General features: G+C 42.8%; 1 protein-coding gene across 1 annotated transcript in view; it reads right to left on the bottom strand.

Annotated features, from left to right (window-relative positions):
• LOC140738028 (ethanolamine-phosphate phospho-lyase-like) overlaps nucleotides 1-21,133 on the bottom strand; it is a 33,641-nt gene extending 12,508 nt beyond the window's left edge. The window contains exons 1-11 of the mRNA XM_073065003.1: nucleotides 20,776-21,133; nucleotides 17,240-17,358; nucleotides 15,717-15,876; nucleotides 14,237-14,311; nucleotides 10,888-10,981; nucleotides 9,768-9,884; nucleotides 7,194-7,276; nucleotides 6,195-6,420; nucleotides 4,175-4,329; nucleotides 2,494-2,583; nucleotides 1,488-1,618 (exon numbers count right to left, since the gene is read on the bottom strand). Of these exons, the coding sequence (XP_072921104.1) occupies nucleotides 1,488-1,618; nucleotides 2,494-2,583; nucleotides 4,175-4,329; nucleotides 6,195-6,420; nucleotides 7,194-7,276; nucleotides 9,768-9,884; nucleotides 10,888-10,981; nucleotides 14,237-14,311; nucleotides 15,717-15,876; nucleotides 17,240-17,358; nucleotides 20,776-20,834 (1,309 nt within the window). The 5' untranslated portion in view covers nucleotides 20,835-21,133. The remainder of the gene's footprint in view (nucleotides 1-1,487; nucleotides 1,619-2,493; nucleotides 2,584-4,174; nucleotides 4,330-6,194; nucleotides 6,421-7,193; nucleotides 7,277-9,767; nucleotides 9,885-10,887; nucleotides 10,982-14,236; nucleotides 14,312-15,716; nucleotides 15,877-17,239; nucleotides 17,359-20,775) is intronic.
• Between the last annotated feature and the right edge of the window lie 263 nt (nucleotides 21,134-21,396).

Here is a 21,396-nt window from a genome sequence, read left to right as displayed (position 1 = left end):
GAAATGTCTGGGTAAAGTGGATGTGGAGAGGATGGGTGAGTCTAGGACCAGAGGACACAGAATACAGGGACATCCTTTTAGAACGGAGGTGAGGAGGAATTTCTTTAGCCAGAGGGTGGTGAATCTATGGAATTCATCTAGGTGGATATGAAGAATTATTTCTTCTCTGAGAGGATCATGAGTCATTGGAATTTGCTACCCACAAAGTTATGGTTGGTGGTCATTGAGGGCAGTGAATGATAGAAATTTGGACTACAGGGAAGGCAAGGAGTCTGGGAAGAGAGCAGCAAAGTGACGTTGTCGTGAAGGTCTTCTCCGATTTTGTGAATGGTGCAGCAAGTCAACTGCTCCACATTTTCCCTGTCCAGCCAATTGCTTTCCAACCTAACAACCATCTGCCAAAATTACAAGACTCCATCTCCTTAAGTTCATTTTTCTGTGGCATTTCAAAGATTTTGTAAAAGTTAACGTGCAAAATGCACATCGGAGAATAGTTTTTCAGTGGAATGTCTTGATATTTCGAGTGAAGCTTTCACACATGTACATTCAGGAATCATTAACTTCGCACTGTGGAGCCTAGCTGAACAGAACTAGACCGATACTCTAAAGTCATAAAACAGTGCAGGGGTATGCAGTTGGCTGTTGGGACACAGTGGTGGAATATAGAATATTTTCCCTTATCTCCACCCAGGATCAGCGTCAGCACTCCTGAATGCCTCAAAAAAATGCCTTACCGTCTGGTAGTGCTAACCTCTCCGCAGTGTGGCATCTCCATTTGCATAACCACACATCCACATGGATTCTGAACAATTCAGAATTTGTTGACTCTAACTGGCCAAACTTGCTTTATGCTAAACCATTACAATCCAAACCAGAAGATATTACCGTAATCCTTTTAGATTGTAACGGTCCTCACTTACATCTTCACTTCAGTGATCCTCACTACTTCCACCAACATTTTAAGAATACAGAATTATTTACTAGGGGGTTTTATAACGCAGAGTCTTCCTATGGAGTGAAAGGAACACCTTTTACGATGTGGCAAGGGGAAAGTTTGCGTGATATTGGTGAAGGATGGACAGATGCCACAGTGAATGGGTAAAGTCAGCTTTGTGTTCCTGTCCCAGGCCTGGTGTTGGCCATTCAACTACAAGCCAGAAGACAGCCCAGCACACTGGGGCTCCTGTACTAACATTACATCTAATGAGCTGGATGTCAGTCAGAGTTTGCATTCCTGAATACCGATTTTACAGTTGCAATACAATCTCAAGTAAAGAGAAAACAGCTCAAAAAACTGGCATGAGGCCAAGCACAGATGGAACAGTTTCCAGAATACTACGACCGTGGCATTGGTGAAAACTGACTCAGAGTGGGTTTCATTTGAGAGCATGGGTGTCAGTACCAGCAGCCAGCTACACTCCCAGCATCCCATCCAGCACACTAGTGGTTAGCGACAGAGATATACATTTTCTGATAGGACAGCATACCTGAGAGAATTTCATCGATTTTCTCTACCACAAACTTGGCATCCGCTGTGGTGAAACACATTGGTGGCTTGAATTTCAGTACATTCCGATGAGGTCCATCAGCACTCAATAATACATTCTGCTCCTTCAGCCTGCAGCAGAAAATTGACAAAGAATCAAATTTGCAGTCTTGAACCCATATCCCATTTCTGACCGGACAATGAACCCATGAACACTACCTCACTACTTCTAATTTTATTTTTGCACGTCTTATTTAACTATTCACGTTTCCACATTTTTCCCTCTGTGTTATTATGTATTGCATTGTACTGCTGCTGCAGAGACAACAAATTTCATGACATATGTTGGTGATACTAAACCTACAGTACCCAGTCATTACTGGCCAGCTCCCAACTAAAAGCAACTTCTGTTTTCCTCTTGTAGTCCTCAAGTGGACTCTCCTGCCCGAGGAGCACAGACTGAAGGCAGCTGCCTCAAATCTGGTTTACCCATCAGCGGATGTGGCTGGACAACATCATATTCCACCAGGACTCAGGCAGGTCCTCAAAGCAGCCCAGTAATTTTGGAAGGCAATTCAGCTTGCCTTCCTCTAACAAGCAAGTTTGAAAATCAAGTCTCGCTTATGTTAGCAAACATGAGGAAGTTTAGGGCCCATGTTGTGAACATGAAACTCTGGCTGGAATTCAGGTGCAGGAAGACTCGATGTCAAAAAAAGATGTCAAAATTCATCGGGTACCTCAATCATCCCTGTGACAATGTGATTCCTCCAACCCGCTCCCATGATAATGCTGACTCTAGATCTCCACACTAAGCGACAATATAAAGGGGTGCTCATCGTCAAGCTCTGATGGGTTGCAGTGTTGGGGAACCATTCAGATATACCTGAACAATTCATCATCTGATTAGTGGTGAAGGCTGCTTTACATAATGCTATATTGTATGACATGCTTGCCAGTTCAGGGTTTTTAACTAGTGATTAAAACAAGAAAGGACTTTGCCTTGTTACCTGTAGATTATGTACTGTGCTTCTGCCTTGGCCGGTGTTCTCTTCCTGTGGTCTTTCACCAGGTCAACTCCAATAAACAAACCCACACCTCTGCATTGACAAAAATATTGGGTTCATTGGAGACGTACACAAGAACAAATCTATCAGTCATTCATCGCCTTGGGGAATTGCACAGATTGTCTGCCTTGGAGTAGGGATGTTACACAAAACAGGGGTCAGTAAGTTTATGGTGACTGTTGGACACTTGGATCATCAGCAGAGTGCCAGGACTTGTGTTTTACCAGAATTCCTCAGGGCATTCAACGGTGTCAGTAATCTACCCTGAGTCAAAAAGCCAGAAGCGGGGCTGTGCGATGATAGTTCTGGTGTTTGTGTTGCTGTGATAACAGTGGCATCCTTTGCCACCTAAAAGTGGGCACTGTGGTCCAGTGGGCAGTTTGTGTAACGCTACTACAGCACAAGCGACCCGGGTTCAGTTCCCGCCGCGGCCTGTAAGGACTTTGTGCGTTCTCCTCTCAACTGAGCTGGTTTCCTCGGGGTGATTTGGTTTCCTCCCACGTACCAAAGATGTACAGTACAGGTTAGGAGGCTAATTGGTCACATTGGTGTAATGGGCGGTGCGGTGCTGAACCCGTAAATAAATCAATAAATCTAAAAGTGGACCATATAGTCTTGGATTGGGCTGGATTCAAGTGAAACCATCAACATCAGAAACAGAATTCATTAGGGGCTCGAAATCACCGCCCCACAGAAAGTACAGGAGGAACTTAGCAGGTCAGGCAGCATCTACAAAAGGTAATCGGAGGTCAACGCTTTGGGCCAAGATCCTGCATCAGGATTGGAAAGGAAGAAAGGAGAGAGCCCGTGTAAAACAGCAGAGGAAAGGGAAGGGCTGGAGCAGGTGATAGGTGGATCTGGGTGAGGGTGGGGTGTGTGATCAGGAACTGGGAGGTGGCGTGTGGGTAGATAGGTCCCATTGATGTGGAGGAGGATGCAAAGGGAGAACTGGATGCAATAAATAAAACTGATGGAGGACATGTGAATCACTTTAATATCAGAATCTTGGGACAGCTCTGGCCGAATGCCAGTCAACAAAGCCAGGCTAAATCTTCTGTATTTTCTGGTGATTTGCTCAAAGCTTCACTGTTATCATACAAGGGCCAGTGTGGAATATTTAGCATTTGCCTGGGTGCAATAAAATGTGGCTGCAACGCTGCAGCCTCATCTTCATATCTACTGTTCAGCCCAGTAAACAACCCTTACAACAACTCATCAAATCTACTGTCAGGGCATTCTCAGCCCGGTGATCTGCACTGGCGAGAGGAATGACTTTGGCTGCCCTGTGAACAGCCAAACTGTCGCCAGAATAGAATACCAGTTTATGTCTGCACAGGACAACTATTGGAAACTTCAGTGCCAGTGCCAGGGCTAGTGGTCTGCATAGTTGTTAACTTGATCCTAATCTTTCTGGAAAAGTTGGCGAAGGGAAGTAGGGGAGGAGGTCGGAGCTCTAAATGAGCTCTTTCCATGTTCAGAGTCTCCATAAATCAAAGTGTAGTGTCGTGCTGTCAGAGTCATCAGCTGGTCTTTGTTAAAGCAACGGACGGGATAACCTGCCATTTATTATATACATTCTTCCAATGAAGGGTAGTGTTGCTAGGATACTGGGAACAAACATTACCTCACATCCCCAATAAGTTCATGTTTGGCTTGCTGTTCTCTCAGTAAATCCATCAGGTAATTTCCTACTCTTGTTGCGTTGCCACACAGATCCTCCTCCTCAATCACGTTCAGAACAGCTAGACCGATGGCACACGAGACAGGGTTACCTCCAAACTGAAACATGGGCAGGTGGGTTAGGAAAAACAAATGTCCACTTCAGAGGCAAAAAAGGTATTGGATGCAGAACACAGATAATTGGAAGCTAACAAGTATTTTACTTCTTTGAAAACTGTTGATGCTTTAAAGGTGACATTTTTACCCAAAATAGCATAATTGTGTATCAAAGAGCCTAATCATAACTCCAAGCTTCACTGTGAAGAGTGAAAATGTTAGCTAATTTCTTAAGCATTTTGTTTTTCTGAATATTTGTTATTTGTGGGTGTGAGTGCTGCCAATTCAGTGGAATGCCAATTGCTCCAACATATTTGATATAGGAAGCACTATGTTGGTTCACTGGATTTTGACTTGTTGCTACCAAATGTATTTGTTGAACAGCAAGGGAGTAAGCTGTAAACTTGCTGGGCTGGAAATCCTTTGTCATCATTAATAGGGCGCAACATGTCATGGTCATACACACCAAGTCCTCACTGATGATCAAGCACCAATTCTCACTAACCTTATTTTGTTCCCCTTACATTCCCCATTAATTTACCCAGATTCCATTGTTCAGTGATACACAAAAAGCAATAGAAACAAAAAGCAGTCAGTTTATCTAACACCTGCACATTTTAAGGATGGGGGAAGAAACTGGAGGAAACGTACATGTTCACAGGGAGAATATGCAAACTCTACACGGACAGAACTGAGAGAGAGGATTCAGGAGTGTTTTGAGCAGTAGGGCAGCAATTCAACCAGCATCTGTCTCAGAGAGTAAAATTTTACAATGACATGCAACCTGAATTGTAACTCTCTTTCCCACTCCCACACTGACTTGTCTTTGACCTCCTTCAAATCTATGAAGAGGCCAAACTCAAACTGGAAGAAGAACATCTCATATTTTGGTTAGATAATTTGCAACCCAAAAATATGAACAGAGAATTTTCCAATTTCAGTTAAACCAGTGCCCTCCTCCCAAATCCTTGCCCGTCCATCATTTTCTTCTCCCTTTGTTTTCCTTTCCAATCTCTTTCCCCATCCCCCAAATCTGGTTCCAACTGTCCAACATTCCTTCCATACCTGATTCCACCTATCACATACCAGCCTCCAACCTATGCTCCCTCATATAGCTATACCCTGGCAATCTTCTGTCTTCCCTCTTTTGTCCTAATTGATCTGTTTTTTCCAGTATTTGCATTTCTACCCTGGGATAAAAAAACTCAGGCCTTGCATCGCTTTTGGACCTCTCTTAGGTGTCCCACCAGCCTTCAATGCTCCAGAGCAAACAATTCAAGTTTGTCCAACCTCCCCTCTCTAATCCAGAATCCAGGCAACGTCTTGGTGACACTCTCTGTATCCTCATCAAAACTTTCATATCCTTCCTGTAATGGGTGATCAGTACTGCGCACTATCCTCCAAATGTGGCCTAACCAAAGTTTAACACAGTTGTAACATTACTTCCTCATTCTTATACTCAATGCTCCAACCAACTTGAGCAAACATACCAAATGCTTTCTTTACCATCTTATGTACTTTCAGAGATCCCTCTGTACATCACTGCTTCTAAATATCCGTCCATTTACTGCCCCCTTACATTGGACCTCCCAAAATACAATTTCTCCCACTTTTGAGGATTGGACTACATCTACCATTTCTCCGCCCATATCTGTAGATGAACTATATCCTGACATTTCGTTTAACAACCTTCATTATCCACAATTCCACCAATTGCTGTGTCAACTGCAAACTAATTAATTATGCTCATCCATTGGATTGGACTTGACAAATCAGTTAACTTTGCACTCAAGGATTTTCACGGTCAGCTTTACACTTGATGTGCCAGCCCGACTACTTTTATGGAACTAAAAGTTTCAATAACTCACCGTGTTAAAATATTCAAGCCCAGATGCTCCGAAAGCCTCTGCAATTTCTTTGGTTGTAACCACGCAGGACATAGGATGGCCATTTCCGATGGGTTTGCCCATGGTGACAATGTCTGGAACAAACTCCTCTCCTTGCAACTGGAAGGCCCAGAAATGTTTCCCCACTCGGCCAAAGCCAACCTGGACTTCGTCGGCTATGAACACTCCCCCCACATTGTGCACGTATCTGAAAACAGAAGTAGCCATGCAGTTCGACCAAACACCGAGAGAAAGGACAGGCTGCAAGCAGAACCTTTCATAGCCAGTCCACACACACCTCAACACACTGTCAATTCCTTCAAATGATCGGATCACAGTCTTGTGTCGTCTACAAACTGCAATGGGCATTTTAACCATTGGATGACCGGGGCAGAGGGTTTATAAACTGGAGTCTTAGAATGCCAATGTGCAGTTAAATTGTGAAGCAGCTTCACTCTGGTTCTGTGATATCAATGGAGGGCCGGTGGAGACTGTGCCATTGAATTCATTCACAACAGTGATTGGTATGTTTTTGGATTCTAAATGAATGATGGGATATGGGGAAAGGTCAATGAAATAGTAAATCAGCTGTGATACTGGTGAATGATTGAGCAGCCCTGAATGATCAGAAAGCCTCCCTCTGCTCCTAATTCGCAAGAGCTACCCTTGTTATATTCACCAGCCCATCCTCCACCACCACCTCAGACAGGTTTATAAAATCATTTAAAATCATTGAGCACCGGAACTATCTTGCCTTTTAAGGCAGAGGTTGCAGGGATACATCTCTTGCCAAGTACATTAAGTGTCAGCAATAATTATCACATTATCATACCCCAATACATGCATTAGTGATCAGAGAAGTTTTCATTAATCGTCTCTTCCACTCTTACTCAGAGGGAAGACAGGATTTTAAATGCAAAGTAAGATGGAAGCTGTATCTAGCCTTCTATTCTTAAAGAGAAACACAAACTGTGTACCTACTGTGCCACTTTTTGGAAGTAGCCAGGTGGTGGGAGTATCTGACCTCCGCAACTCTGCATGGATTCAGCAATAAAAGCAGCCATCTATACAAAAGAAGATGATATGAAAACCACACATCTCCAGCTTCCACTACACTAAAAGGAGGGAGGTGGGTGCTAATTCAATTGGAAACCGAGGTACAGAACAGTTAATCACTCCTCAGTCATTAAGATTAAAAAAACAAGGACTTTTGGAAAACCTGAGAATCTTCAGCAAACTCTGCTCACCATAGTTTTCCATATTTCTTCAAACTTGCAGGACCATTTGTAAAAAAGAAATAGTCAAGAACAATTTTCAGTCCCCAGAGTTGAAATCCCAGTTTCCTGTTACTTTCAAGGTGTCCATTAAAGGTTCAAGTAAAATTTCTTCGTCTGTTGCTTCAAGAAAGACAGTAATCAGTTTAGTTTATTTGAGTGAAATTTTAACCCCTGACTGGTTAGCCACATGTTATCACAAAGAGGAGGGCTCCTAGCAAGTGGGCAATTATTTACTAATTGCCAGAAACAGTCTATGCAATCTGCTTCACTTGAGGCTCCTTGGCGGAATCCATTCTGGTATATTGTACTTGCTCACATTCCAAAATAAGATGGATTCCCAGCTCCTGTCTGTATTTGCAAAGCTATCAAATACCAGGCAAAAGGTTAAGAGCCCTCCCTGGATATCTGATTTCCACAGCGGATGATCCTCCTGGAAATAAACCACGTCTCAGGCCTTGATCAGGTAGTTAGAGAGTAACAGAGCAGCTGGTGTTTCAAGTACATTAGTGCACACCAGAGGCGCTACTGTTAGTCGTTACTCTCTCTGTGGCTGATCAACATCCCGGCTATCTGTGAAAATATCCAAGAGAAAGGGGAAAGAAAAAAAAAACTATCCATTAGTACAGAAAGATTATATAATCATGACCTACCTAACCTTTGGGTGAATGTGTGGGATAAACTATTTAGCGAGGCTGGGAGATAGCCCATAAACTACACATTTTGTAAAGAAAAATGCTGGAGGAATCAAAAAGGTTGGGGTGCGATGGATTCAATTAGCAAAACGTTAAGTGCGGCAAATCACTTGCCTCATGTTTAGGTCATATCAAACCTTCAGCATATCAAATGAAAGTTTCCTCAGAGCTCCTCATATTCGAGAGTTGCATCTTCACTGGGAAGTGTGACTGGTATCAAAGGAGCAGCTCTGGGGTAATTTCAAAGTATTAATTCATTAACAGCATGGTTAATGCTCTTATGACATCAGCACTACTTTATTTTATTCGCAATTCAATGCTGATGAATCAGGCTGTGTTTTAAAATAGCACCATTCTGGCTTCAGTGTTGCTTGTGCAGAACTAGGAAGATATCAGTTTGAATGTTACAATGCATGAGATGACAATGTTATATTTAGTACAAAGCCTTATAGGGATTACCCTCTGGTCTAGGCCATTTCTTTGAAGGCTGATATGAAACTTTTGCCAAAGCGAATGGAGGATTAGAATAATCATCTCATTCCACCACCCCTGTTTTCCAGCATTTTCCTGTGTGCAGTGGGAGTATCGATTTCTGATTCTGAAGGTTAATCATGGTCTTTAATAGGGTACATTCGAGCTGGACAGAGAGCAGAGATCGCTTGGCTGCCAAGCTTATAAAAAGAGCTTCTGCCACAACAACTGTTTTTATCTATTTCTACATCGGTCAAAGTTGGTTTTGTCTGAGTCAGTGCTAAATGAGCAGTTATTTTGCACTGGACCAACATAATTATTTTAGCCTGACCCCACATCTCATGAAACATTGATGTACTGGTACTAAATGCAGCAAGTTGGCGTCATTAGCACCATATAAAAGCAAAGTTCGTTTGTACATTTTATTGTATTTTCTATAGAAATAATGTTTAATCAAAAGATTTGATCTCTTCACTTCCTCAAACCTGTTTTGAGTTAACATCAGACAATGCAAAACAATGCAAGCATGGGATAAATCTTGCAAGGAAAACTTTAAGAAAACAAAGCTCAATGCAAATTATACCTTCTATATCAAAGCCATCTAAAAAAGGCGCAGATTAAATAAAAACATGAGACAGATTTTAAAATGTCATTTACTCCAAGCAGTTTTGAATCTTTCCCTATGGGCAGCTGGGTTGAGAAATGTCAGGAGGTGTAAGGCACTCCTTCCCTCCACTACCCCGCAGGTTACTCTGAGGAAAAGTGTAGCACCTGCTTAAACCCCCCACCCACCGCATCGGGGTCACGTGTAGTCACGGAAACAGGTGGTGGATGGTCGTACGAGCAGCTGCTGCATATCACAAGTGCTGGTTATGCGACCACTGACGCCAGGCAGACAATCTCTGAAGAGTATTGAGGGGTCACCTGTCTTGTAAAGACACTGCCCAGAGGAAGGAGATAGCAAACCACTTCTGTAGAAAAATTTGCCAAGAAAATCATGGTCAAAGGCCATGATCATCCATGACACATAATGATAATGATGTTGACCCTATAATAATTGATGGATACTGTTGATCTCACCGTGGCATAAATAATTTTGCTCAATGGATACAAACCTTGCGGCCTTTCTTTTCAGCCTCTTGAATCAACACATTTACTTCCTCTGCATAGGCTGAGGCTGGGTCAGGATGGTCTTCTCTGTACTTTCCTCTGTAGACATCTGGGGATGGTGCCTAGGAGAAGGTAAACACAGATTCCCTAAACCAAGCAGCATAAAATTTCAAAAATTCAGCTGTTTCAACTGCTCATCATTCTGACTGCGCAGGCTGCAAAGCAATTAATTTCTTAACTTTTATAGCTGTTGGATCTATTGTTAGTGTCTTTCAGCAGAATATAAATAAAGATTTTTTTGTAAAAATATGATTCACGTGCTGAACATTTTGTTGGCCTTGGTTAATTTCTAAAATTCCTTCAGTGCTTTTCAAAGGATGCTGGTTAACGCAAAGATTTACACCAGCAGCAACTAGCCAGTCACCAGCCACTTCCATTACCCAGCGCCATGTTCCAGGTAAGAACCTGTGCCACCACAAGCAATGCTTAATTCTGGGCTGAAGTTGCGTTCACCACGATTCGGCAGGCTGTAAATCAAAGTAACATATAATTCATTTTGGTAAAGTATAATTCACTGTGAATAATTGGACAATTATTTCTGTTTTTATGACACAAACTTGGGAAGCTTAAAGAGTTGCTCCAAAGTCGTATGAGTTAGTAGGTTAATTGGTCACATGGGTGTAATTGGGAGGTGGGGGCTCGTTCTGCTGGAAGGGCTGTATTTCCAAATCTAAATCTAAAGTAAGCTTGTCTGAGTCTCTTTCTGCTCAGTATAGGTATATCAAAGCTAAGCTGCAGTAGCATTGTAGTTAAGCAGATCAGCAGTTAGTCTGGAGCCCTATCTCACTCATGTTTCAATTTTAGACAACAATCTGCTCTCTGCCAAGACTCTTTAAACTTCCTGAGTTAGTGTTGTCAAAACAAAATGATTGCCCAATTATTCACAGTGACTTACATGTTACCAATCTACCCGTCTGCACGCAGCTGAAATATTACGCAGGCGTTAACTTGCTGGTGAAACCCAACAGGCCAAACAGCATCTGTGGGGGGGGGGAGGGGAAGAACTGTTGAATTTTCAGGTTGGAAACCCTGTATCAGGAATGTTAAACTACTACCAATACTCACAACATGCACAAATTCCTTCTGAGCTTCGGCATGAAGTTCTTGGAATTTATAGGGACTGATGTCAATCAACGATGTTATATGTCCATGGTAAGCACTGAATGAGGGATGAAAGAAACACAACTTCAATCCAAACAATGTCCTAAGACTGCAGAGCTTTTTTAAAGGAGTCTCACACAAAGTTTTCAGAAAACCAAGTATTTTGATGTTCACCATTAATGAAGATAGCTTTTTAAGTTCCAGGTGTATTTATTTACCTGAACTCAAACTCCTCAGCTCCTCTGGATTTGTGGGATTTGAGTTTGCCTCCGAGATCAATACTAATCCAGCAAAATGACTACCACTCATGGCTTTATCGATGTTTTAAAAAAGCTAACTATATTCAGCTATACCCCGAGCTTTACGTGGATGTTTCAATCAGAAGCAGTATGCATGGCATGGTCTGGGCTCACCGCAGCTGTAGAACCCAGCTCTGGAAGTAAGACAGTCTAGAGACAGTCTAGACAGTCTAGAGATCTGAGTAAGCGTCTGCTCTGCCAGCTTCCCTCTCAAATCTACCATTTTGTGCTGAAGATGAGCGAGCATAACCAAAGCAACCCACAAGTGTATGGTGTCACCACCCACAGCTCCAATCTGCTAATTAAATTTGCCGACGACACTACATTGATTGGCCTAATCTCAAATGATAATGAGGCAACCTACAGAGAGGAAGTCACCACCCTGACACAGTAGTGTCAAGAAAACAACCTCTCCCTCAATGTTGCAAAAACAAAGAAGCTGGTTGTGGATGACAGGAGGAATGGAGACAGGCTAACCCCTATTGACATGAATGGATCTGGGGTTGAGGGGGTGAACAGCTACAAATTCCTTGGCATACACATCACCGAGGATCTCACGTGGTCTGTACATACCGGCTGTGTGGTGACAAGGCACAACAGTGCCTCTTTCACCTCAGACGGTTGAAGAAGTTTGGTATGGGCTCCTGTGAACTCTTCTGGAACCTCTGCTGTTATATATGAGACACGGGAGCAGAATTAGGCCATCTGGCCCATCGAGTCTGCTCCACCAATCAATCATGGCTGATCCTTTTTTTTCTCCACCTCAACCCATTTCCTGGCTCTCTCCCCGTAACCCTTGATGCCATGTTCAATCAAGAACCAATCAATCTCTGCCTTAAATACAGCCAATGACCTGGCCTCCACAGCTGCACGTGGCAACAAATTCCATAAATTCACCACCCTTTAGCTAAAGAAAGACCTGGATGATATACACAAAGAAATGACCTGGATGAAAATTATAGATGGGTGAGTTAGTAAATTTGCAGATGATACAGAGATTACTGGTGTTGTGGAGAGTGTAGAAAACTGGCAAAGGTATAGCGAGATATAGATCTGTTATGGATATGGGAGAAGAAATGACAGATGGGTTTAACCGAGGTGTGAGATAAAATATAAAGATAAGGACAATGGTAACGGAAAGGCTTTTAGCAACGATGATGGACAAAGGGATCTTGTGGAGGATGGAGAAACTTGGGCGGCCAAGGCTGAAGGGAGATCTGGTCAAAGTTTGGGATCTGGGCGGGGCAAGTTGAAAGGAAATGTACAGGGCAAGTTTTTATTTTACACAGAGAGAGGCGGATGCCTGGAATGCACTGCCTGGGGTGATAGTGGATGTAAATTTGATAGTGCGTTCTAGAGCCTCTTGGCCAGGCCCGTGAATGTATATGAACAGGAGGATATGGACATTGAACAGGCAAAAGAGATTTGTTTAGTTGTGTATTTGATTATTAATTTAATTGGCTCAGCCACAAGATTGTGGGCTGAAGGGCCTGTACTCGGTCAGTGCTCTATTTTCTATAACCATCGAGCCGGGTCAGTAGTGATCAGCAGACTCCCTTTAAACAATAACTCCCGCCTCCCCTCCACCTCCGAGGAGAATTGCTTGAGAACCAGTGTGCTACCATTGACCAGCACAGCTTCAGCTGAAATTCCTCTTCTGTGTCGGGGAGCTTGTTGAACAACCATGCACTGGCGCTGAATTCATAACTTAATATGCTCTGAATATTAATGAGATGTTCATTATAAAAGGATTCAGTGCCGGGGGTGGGGGGGGGGGGCAGCTGCAGCCTGCGTTTACATAAACAGTCACGTGTACTGAGGTACAGTGACGAACTTGGTTTGGCCTGCCGACCATGTGGATTACAACAGGACATTGAGGTGAGCGGACCTGCAGAGAGCAGCTTGCTTCTGGCATCACCTTCAATGCAGCCCCCTCGGTGAACTGCTCTCAAGGGCTTCTCAGGTGCTGCCAAACAAAATCACATCAAACAAAGAGATCTCCCTAACCTTCTCAATCACTGTCCTTCCTCTGGGGCGAGGAGTCCAGAGCTGGACTTTGGCAGTTGCCAGCATGATTGCCCATGGTGCAACAAGATCAGAGATGTGCAAGGGGTCAAAACTGACAGAGCTCTGTGGGCTCAGGGTAAAGAGGATGAGTTTTATGACAGGGCTCCGTGGGCTGAGGGTAAAGAGGATGAGTTTTATGACAGGGCTCCGTGGGCTGAGGGTAAAGAGGAAGAGTTTTATGACAGGGCTCCGTGGGCTGAGGGTAAAGAGGAAGAGTTTTATGACAGGGCTCTGTGGGCTGAGGGTAAAGAGGATGAGCTTTACATGTTCTAATATTACACAACTTTAACTCTAAAGAAATTTTTTTTTTCAGAATACTTCCAGTAACCATCTCCCCAAACACTGTCACTTTCAGCTACTTGGTTAGACATTTATTTTATGTATGTCATGAAAAATGCAAGTGGAATGCAAAATTACAATGACAATACAAAGTTAAATAAATAAATAGAGTAAAAGGCAAAAATCCTAGCATATGCAGAGAGAAAAACTTCCCTACTGATCTCATCCTTTCAAACCTTTAAAACCCATCAAAAGTTTTGCCAAGCATTCTTGTATCCTTTGTTATAATAGCTTTCACCATCTCTTTCATTAAAGGAGGTTTATATAAATGCGGTCTGTTAGTAACTTCGAGACATGCATCTGATGCAAACCCAACACAGACAGCACCAGAGATCAGAGTTACACCCTGGTTACAGGAGCAGTGAGACAGCAGCTCTATGAGCCGTACCATTTTACAGTCCAAGTGATGAAAGCAAAGAACCAACACAGCTAGTTTTTCTACTGGAGACTCAGTATTTATTAAGCAACATAATAAAACACAAAAGGCTGCATTTCAGTCCAGGCTCTAGAGTTTGAAGGATTGTGTTATGAAGTGCTTGGTTTAACTCTAAACCAGGATTAAAAATGTTTAGCATGAATATGTGTATTCTTATATTTCTTCTACTTACTGATTGAGGGTGATGATGTCGTAGTGACCAGTGTACTGGCGAGCCAATCGCAGAGCTAGATCATTAGCTTCCGAGCTGTTAAATTAGAAACACACAGTGTCACCAGAGTAGACGTAACAAAACCTTGCAACATGATAATAATATGCAACTCCATATGCTGCCAAGATGGAGCTCGTCAGCCTGGGAAGGCAGTCCATCTAAGAGAGGGAAAGCTCTGATTTCAAACCTTCGCTGCCTTGCGGCCATATCCACTCATGGGAAAGGCTTCGGGAGTAAACCCTGAGGATAAATCCAGAGCTGGAGTCCCTAAGGCAGTCCGACGTTGTCTTCATCCCCGCTCTGGCAACTCCTGTGACGACACTGGTGCCAAGCTGTATCGGCCCTTGCCCTTCCCTTGGACAACATCGGTGGTGTGGAGAGGGAGACTTGCTGCATGGGCAACTGCCGGTCTTCCATACAACCTTGCCCAGGCCTGCGCCCTGAAGAAGACTTTCTAGGTGCAGATCCATGGTCTCGTGAGACTAACGGATGCCATACATACACTGCCAAGTTCATAGTCACTGGAAGAAAAGAAGTGGGGTTTCCTGGAAATGTTCAACTTCAACTTTACACAGGGGGCAGGACAGACTCTGTACTGACAAAAGGTTTTTGACTTGAAAAATTAATGCTATTCCCCTTTCCACAGATGCTCCCTGACCCGCTAAGTACACTTTGATCTGAAACAAACTTCAACGTTCATAACATTTTAAGTGGACACTCATCTTCGATGACTACATGCAAAGAGTGAATTGTGAGGGAAAAAACTTAAAGATGAGTGAAAATATGTCTTATTTTAAAGTTGTACAGAACACAGTTTACTATCCATTTTAAAAAACATCTGAGACACACGCTCAGCCAATTTCATTCAGACCGTACTTGATATACAAACTTCCCATAATTGAATTGAATTTCCATTTGATTAAATATGTATTTCCATTCGATTATCAATACAAACACCAGCATGTAGCCAGTATTTTGAATTGGTGTACAATCTTGTTAGAGAGAGTACATCAAAGACAAATTAGAGCAGGGGTTCTTGAACCTTTTCTATGCCTTGGCCCCCACCATTAACCATGGACCTTCAGTTGGGAACCCCTGGCTTTCCAAGGAGGGAACATTAAGTTGATGTAAGTGTGCCTGAATGGTAAAAAAAAGATGAAAAAGTAATTTTACTTTAAAAATTCAGGGAAGGACATTAAATGTAAATAAAGATAGAAACCATCTTTACGTATGCCACCTTAAAATCCTTTCAAGAAAATGCATACTGTTATTATATTTCCCCTTACCAAGTATTCTCCTTATTAACATACACACAGAAATCAGGTTTTGAATCATCGTATTCCATTTAAAACCAGATAAGGAACTGTAAAATCATGGTGGTCTGGCTAGATGGAGAAGATACTGTAAAAGATCTTGTATAGAGACAGATACATTGAATTACCCTGAATTGACGAAGTAGCAAACAGATAGTTGATGTGGGAGAGTCTCAGTGAGCTGTCTGGCGTACTGTACCAGATTGTCATGTAGAAACCGTGAATTAGTGTTCAGCAGTTCCATCTGCTTGGCAGCAGCTTGCACCACAGCTGGATGGCAATGCCCCACTGAAAAAAGATAAAAGGATGCTCAAACACAAAAACAGCTTAATCAGTCCATAAAGTGAAATTCCCATTTTGGTCAAAAAAAGCCTGAATGTCTATTACTGGCCATGACTGAGCATTCTCAACTGAGATTACACAAATACGTATCTAGATTGCTCAACATATCATTCGATAAAGGTTCAAAGGTTCATTTGTTATCAAAGTATACAACTCTGAGATTTGTCTTCTCTAGGTAGCCACGAAACAAAGAAACACCATGGAGTTCATTCAAAGAAAATTATTAAACCCACCCCACACACAAAAAAAACAAATTAAACAGATGGCAATAACATCAAACCCCAACCCATCCCCCCCCTGCACAGAAAAAGCTAACAAATTGCGCTAAATGGCAACAAGAAAGAACAGGCAAAAACACAAAATAATAAAAAAAACATAAAACTGAAAGAGTCCACAGTTTATCATGCAGCTATTTGCCATTTGTCTATATTCTAAACTTCTCTGCAGGCCTGCTACCAAAAAAATACCTGGTTAAAACATTTCCTATACAGCCCCCCAGTGAAATCTTTGCAACAATGAAGGATTTTATTTTATTTAATCTGTCATATAACAAGGATTATTTTTGGCCGAAATAAAGGATTGAGAATTTATTTAGAGATCGTCCATAAAAATCAGTAGCATTCAATAATCTTTTGATTGGATTAATGGGAAGATTCTGAAATAAATAAGCCATTGAAAATGGGAAAATCCTCTTGAGCACCTGGGCTTTCATCTAGCAACAACGTCCTTGCAAGGAAGTACAAATGGGCTTCAGCTTGCCAAAAGTGAAAGCTTTACCTTTCAGTTTGTCAAAAGAAGCCAGCTTGCTTTTGACTTACTGCAGCTTTACTGCTGAGCTAAGAGCTGATAAGATTCTAATCTTGGCTCTGGCAACAGATAACCCACTGCCTGTATAAATTAAGGGTTTACTGAAGCTTGTACTATACAAGGGTTCTTTAGGAATGTAATCTACTTGTTAATTGGGAGAGAGGAGTAGTTAACTATTTTAGCTGTTTGAAACCCTCATGATCAAAAGTCCCTAAATCGAATAGGTTGTATTGTTCCCAACTCCACCCAAATCTGATAAAACAAGTTTTATCTGTTTTACCACTGGAAGGAACTGCTTTCATTATCTGGTTTTTGACTGTGCCTATATGTCACAGTATGTTGCAGTTCAAACTTTCATTCCATGAGTCATGGATTAAAATAAAATTCTGAGCTGAAAGAGTATCTGGCTTATTCATGTGTTCTTTCTGAATTTTAAAATAGGCTCTTCAGCGCCAGGCTGGAGATCGTAAAATGTTGATATATTCAGCCAGAGGCTCCATACCATGTGCTACGTTGTTAATGCAGTCCAAATACTTCTTGTTATCCTCATCATACATGTACTGGCCCTGGGCACGGATTATCTTGAGTGGGTCCTTAGAAAAGAACACCTTGCACGATGGCCTGAATTGCAAAAAGAAGAGAGCAAGAACTGAACCCCATACAGTGACTCGAATAAAACAAAAGATTGATCTGAACAACTACAGGTTCATAACACAAGGGAGACTTTTCTCAATAAGCAGAGTTCTGAGGTGAATGTCTTATTAAAACAATTTTTTGCTAATACAGTCCCATTTTCAAGAACGCAGAAAAACTTAAGGCTAAGTTCCATCTATATTAATAGGAATCTCACTGGTTAACAATAGTAAACTTAAGAGCAGATTCATTATAATTAAAGAAGTTCAGGGCAGGCAGCTCATCCATTAGGGTACAGAACCTTTAGGCTTACTAGGAGAGGATGGGCAAGAAGATGAAGAAGTTCATTGTTGCTCTAATGATGGAGAACATCAGAGAAAGTTCTTTAAATGAGGTTTTATGGGTAGAATTTAGAATTAAAGGGGTTGTGATTACTTTGCTGGTGGTATACTCCTGAAAGTCAATAGGAGATAGAGGAAGAGATATGTAGACAAAGTATAGAAAGACACAAAAGTAATAATGTAATATTTGGGGACTTCAACTTCCCCAAAGTTAACTCGGCTTGCTATAGTGAGAAAGGAAGGGATAGAATTTGTAAAATATGTCTAAGAGAGCTTTTTGAACAAGTATGTAGGCAGCCCTACTACAGAAAGAACAATATTGGACCCAGTCTGAGGCAGCACGGACAAGCATCAGTGGGTGAGCATTCAGAAGACTAAAAGGGATCAACTTGGCAATCTAAGCAAGTAGACAGGCAGCGAGTTCTTAGATGAATACTTCTCACATGGGTTCACTGAGGTAAAAAGACATTGTAATTGCAGAATTCAGGGAGGAGGACAGGGGAATTCTGGAAAATGTTATCATTAAAATGGAGGTCTTAAATATCATAGTGAGCTTAAAGGGGGTTAACTACCCTGGGCCTGATTAACTTAATCAGAGACTTCTATGGGAGAAAGTGAAGGAGATCCCTGGGGCCCAGATAGATCATTTTACTTCCTTGCAGGCTACAGGTGGCTTTGGGGAAGAGACTGTCATCACTGAGGCCTGTTTCTCAGGATGGGGCTATTGATGGTGACGAGTGTCCCAAAGTAGCAGCTCTGCTACCAAGGGGGCAAATGATTATATCATGGATGTTGAAAGGATTTCAATGGGAAAATTGCAGAGGGTAGCTGGAAGTTAGGCCGAGTGAATTGGAAGAAAATCCCTCAGGAAGAAATGGTCCTTGCCTGGACAACCGGTCACTCAGTGCACACTTCTACCTTTGGATTTACAAAGCTGAGATTTATAAAAGGGGATTTATAAAACCCCTATCAAACTGAGATCAGATCTACTGGTATGATCTGCATCTACAGTTCAGATCTATTGACTACCATCTGCTGCCGGGGTGCCTGGAGTTCCCTTATCCTCTGCTCTGTACTGTGGAGGTGTTGTTGAGTTAAATGAAATGCTGTTTCGTTTGGCTGTATTCAAGAGTGGCTGAATGACAAGTAAGCTGAAGTTGAAAATGTCAACAGGCCTGCAGTAACTCCTAGAGGTAACAGTGAAAAAGAAAAGAGGAAGCATTTATGACACAGAAAGTCAAGTTGTTGGAGAAACTTGACAGTGGTACAAGTGTGAAGCATCTCACAGAGGAGTATGGAATTGGAACTTGAAGAAGCAAAATGACAAACTGTTAAAGTTCTATGCTGAAAGTAATGAACAGAATTTAATGAAAAATAGAAAAACGCTGCATAAACCAAAAGTGACGATCTCGACGGCGTATTGAAAGAGTGGATTTGTCAGTGTTAGAGTGAACATATATCACTGAACAGTATGCTGATCATGAAACAACAATCTAGCACAACAAACTGAAAATTGAAGGTAATTGTGAATATTCAGCAGGCTGGGTAGAGAAATTTAAAAAAAAGACACAGCATTAATTTTTTAAAGATTTGTGGTGATAAAGCGTCTGCTGATCAGAGAAATTGAAGGGCCAGAGCAGCTGCATTCATAACAGAACGAGATATCATGTCAGTTTATAAAATCAAAGGATTGCTGCGACAAAAACCCTTGTTAATGAGGCAGATGATACTGGGAGAAACGTTTTAAAAAGCCATCCAGCTCAGTGCCGCCTCATCCAGTGAACATCTGCTTGCAGGTCCCTCAACTGCGTCTGATGTTCCTCCTCACAACGATGATGTACCCTCTCTCGCAGTTTTCTCGGGAGTTTTACTGTTTAGTGATGCATTTATCATCTTTTCTAAGCAAAGATCTTCATGTTGTTTGGGTAATTACAAAACATATTATTTTTGCACGAATTTCACCTCCACCTAAAATCCCACGTTTGATTGTAACAACACCAGTGTCATTATTGCATTAATCGTAAAATGTTGATTTTGTTCACAGTTTTCATTACATTAACTTCAATCTTTTGTTTTTATACTTTACATAACACCAAAAATAAAAGTCAAATACAGTGTACTTTAACATTTTAATCAAAACTGGACATTTTAGGCGGAGACTGAAAGCCTGCCATGGTTTGTTATTGTTCAACAGCTGATTCAGGTATTCTCCCGATGCCGCTATGCTACTTCTGTTACCCAGCACACATCAAATTTGCAGTACATCAATGGTATATAATAATTTTTATTTAAGTACAAGTGTCTGATGGACAAGGGCTGCTTACTGGTAGCAGATAAGTTCAGAGTTGGGAATGACGGCGATGCCAAACAGCCACTGACTGGCCACCCGGGTGGCTGAGGTAGTGACAGCTTACCTTTCTGATGGCTCAATGTACACGTTATTGTTTCCTGCCCATTGACGTTGAAATTCACCCCTGGGTTCAGTGTGCCAGCACAGCCTCTGGTCACCCGAGGAGAAACCCACGGTCTACCAGGCAACAGTGACCCACACTCTCTTTGAGCCACCGACCAGCAGCAGCAGACATTCCAGAGCACCCGAGAGACACTAGCAACACTCTGTAAACTGCTCCAAAAGCCTCCCCGAAAATAAACATGACATCAATGTTCCACTTGATACCATGGGAACTGCTGGAAATAGGAATGTCGAGGAGCGCGCTAGGAACCAGAAATCCGTTTACTGGGAATACAGCAAACTACAATGTTAAAGGCAAAAAAAAAAGCGCAGCGGGTCTACAAACCCATACCTGTGACACCCACACTGGTTTCATCAAAACCCTCAGAAATGTGGTGAACCAAGTAACTGCCCCCCCTCCCGAGCGTCGCCCGAAGAGAGGATGCTGAAGGAACTCAGCGGGTCAGGCAGCGTCTGTGGAGGGAAATGACAGTTGGCGTATCGAGTCGAGGCTTTTCTTGTGGACCCGCCGAGGGGGGAGTCAGCCTCGGGCACCAGCCGTGGGTGAGGGGGGCCGTGCGTTTCCACCCGGCTGGCGCGCAGCTCACTCACCCAATGTGCCGCTGCCTCAGCTCCAGGGTCCGCTGCTTGCTGAACATCTCGGATCCCATCGCGCCGGCACCTCTCCCCCGCTCTCCGCAACTGCCTTCTATAGTGTTCGGTAAACAGCCCCGTCACGTGTGGGACACCAGCTCCCAATCGCTCTCAGTGCCTCCTCCTCCTTCCCTCCGCCCTTGATTTGAACTCGTGTTATTCTGCCATCTTCTCCTCGATTCCTTCGCTTCCTTCTCGTGCGCTGTTGCAGGCACGGAAGCGCACGGGGGTTTATGCCACCAACTACAGGTCTGGAAGGAAATGCAAAGGACACGGCGAGTTGTCGACCATAAAATGTCACTGTAGTTCACTGTCACGCAAAAACGAGCACCGTGCGACTTGACCGTTCCACGTCCCCAATGTGAAAAGCTCACCAACCACAGGACTTCCTTTATTCCTTATTCCCTATCCCCCCCCACCCCCGTTCTCCCACTCCGCCAGCTTTGGTCATCCTTTCCCAGAACACTTTACCCTTCCACCCCCCACCACCACCCTGCTCCAGCTCTAGACCGTCACTGCTTTCTGGACTGCTGAGAGAATCATCAGGGTCTTTCTCTCTCTCTCTCTTCTACTGCCCTC

This window comes from Hemitrygon akajei, chromosome 13, assembly GCF_048418815.1.
Source record: "Hemitrygon akajei chromosome 13, sHemAka1.3, whole genome shotgun sequence".
NCBI classification, from domain to species: domain Eukaryota; kingdom Metazoa; phylum Chordata; class Chondrichthyes; order Myliobatiformes; family Dasyatidae; genus Hemitrygon; species Hemitrygon akajei.
Note: the sequence above shows the minus strand (reverse complement) of the source record. Positions and strands in the feature narration are given on the sequence as shown.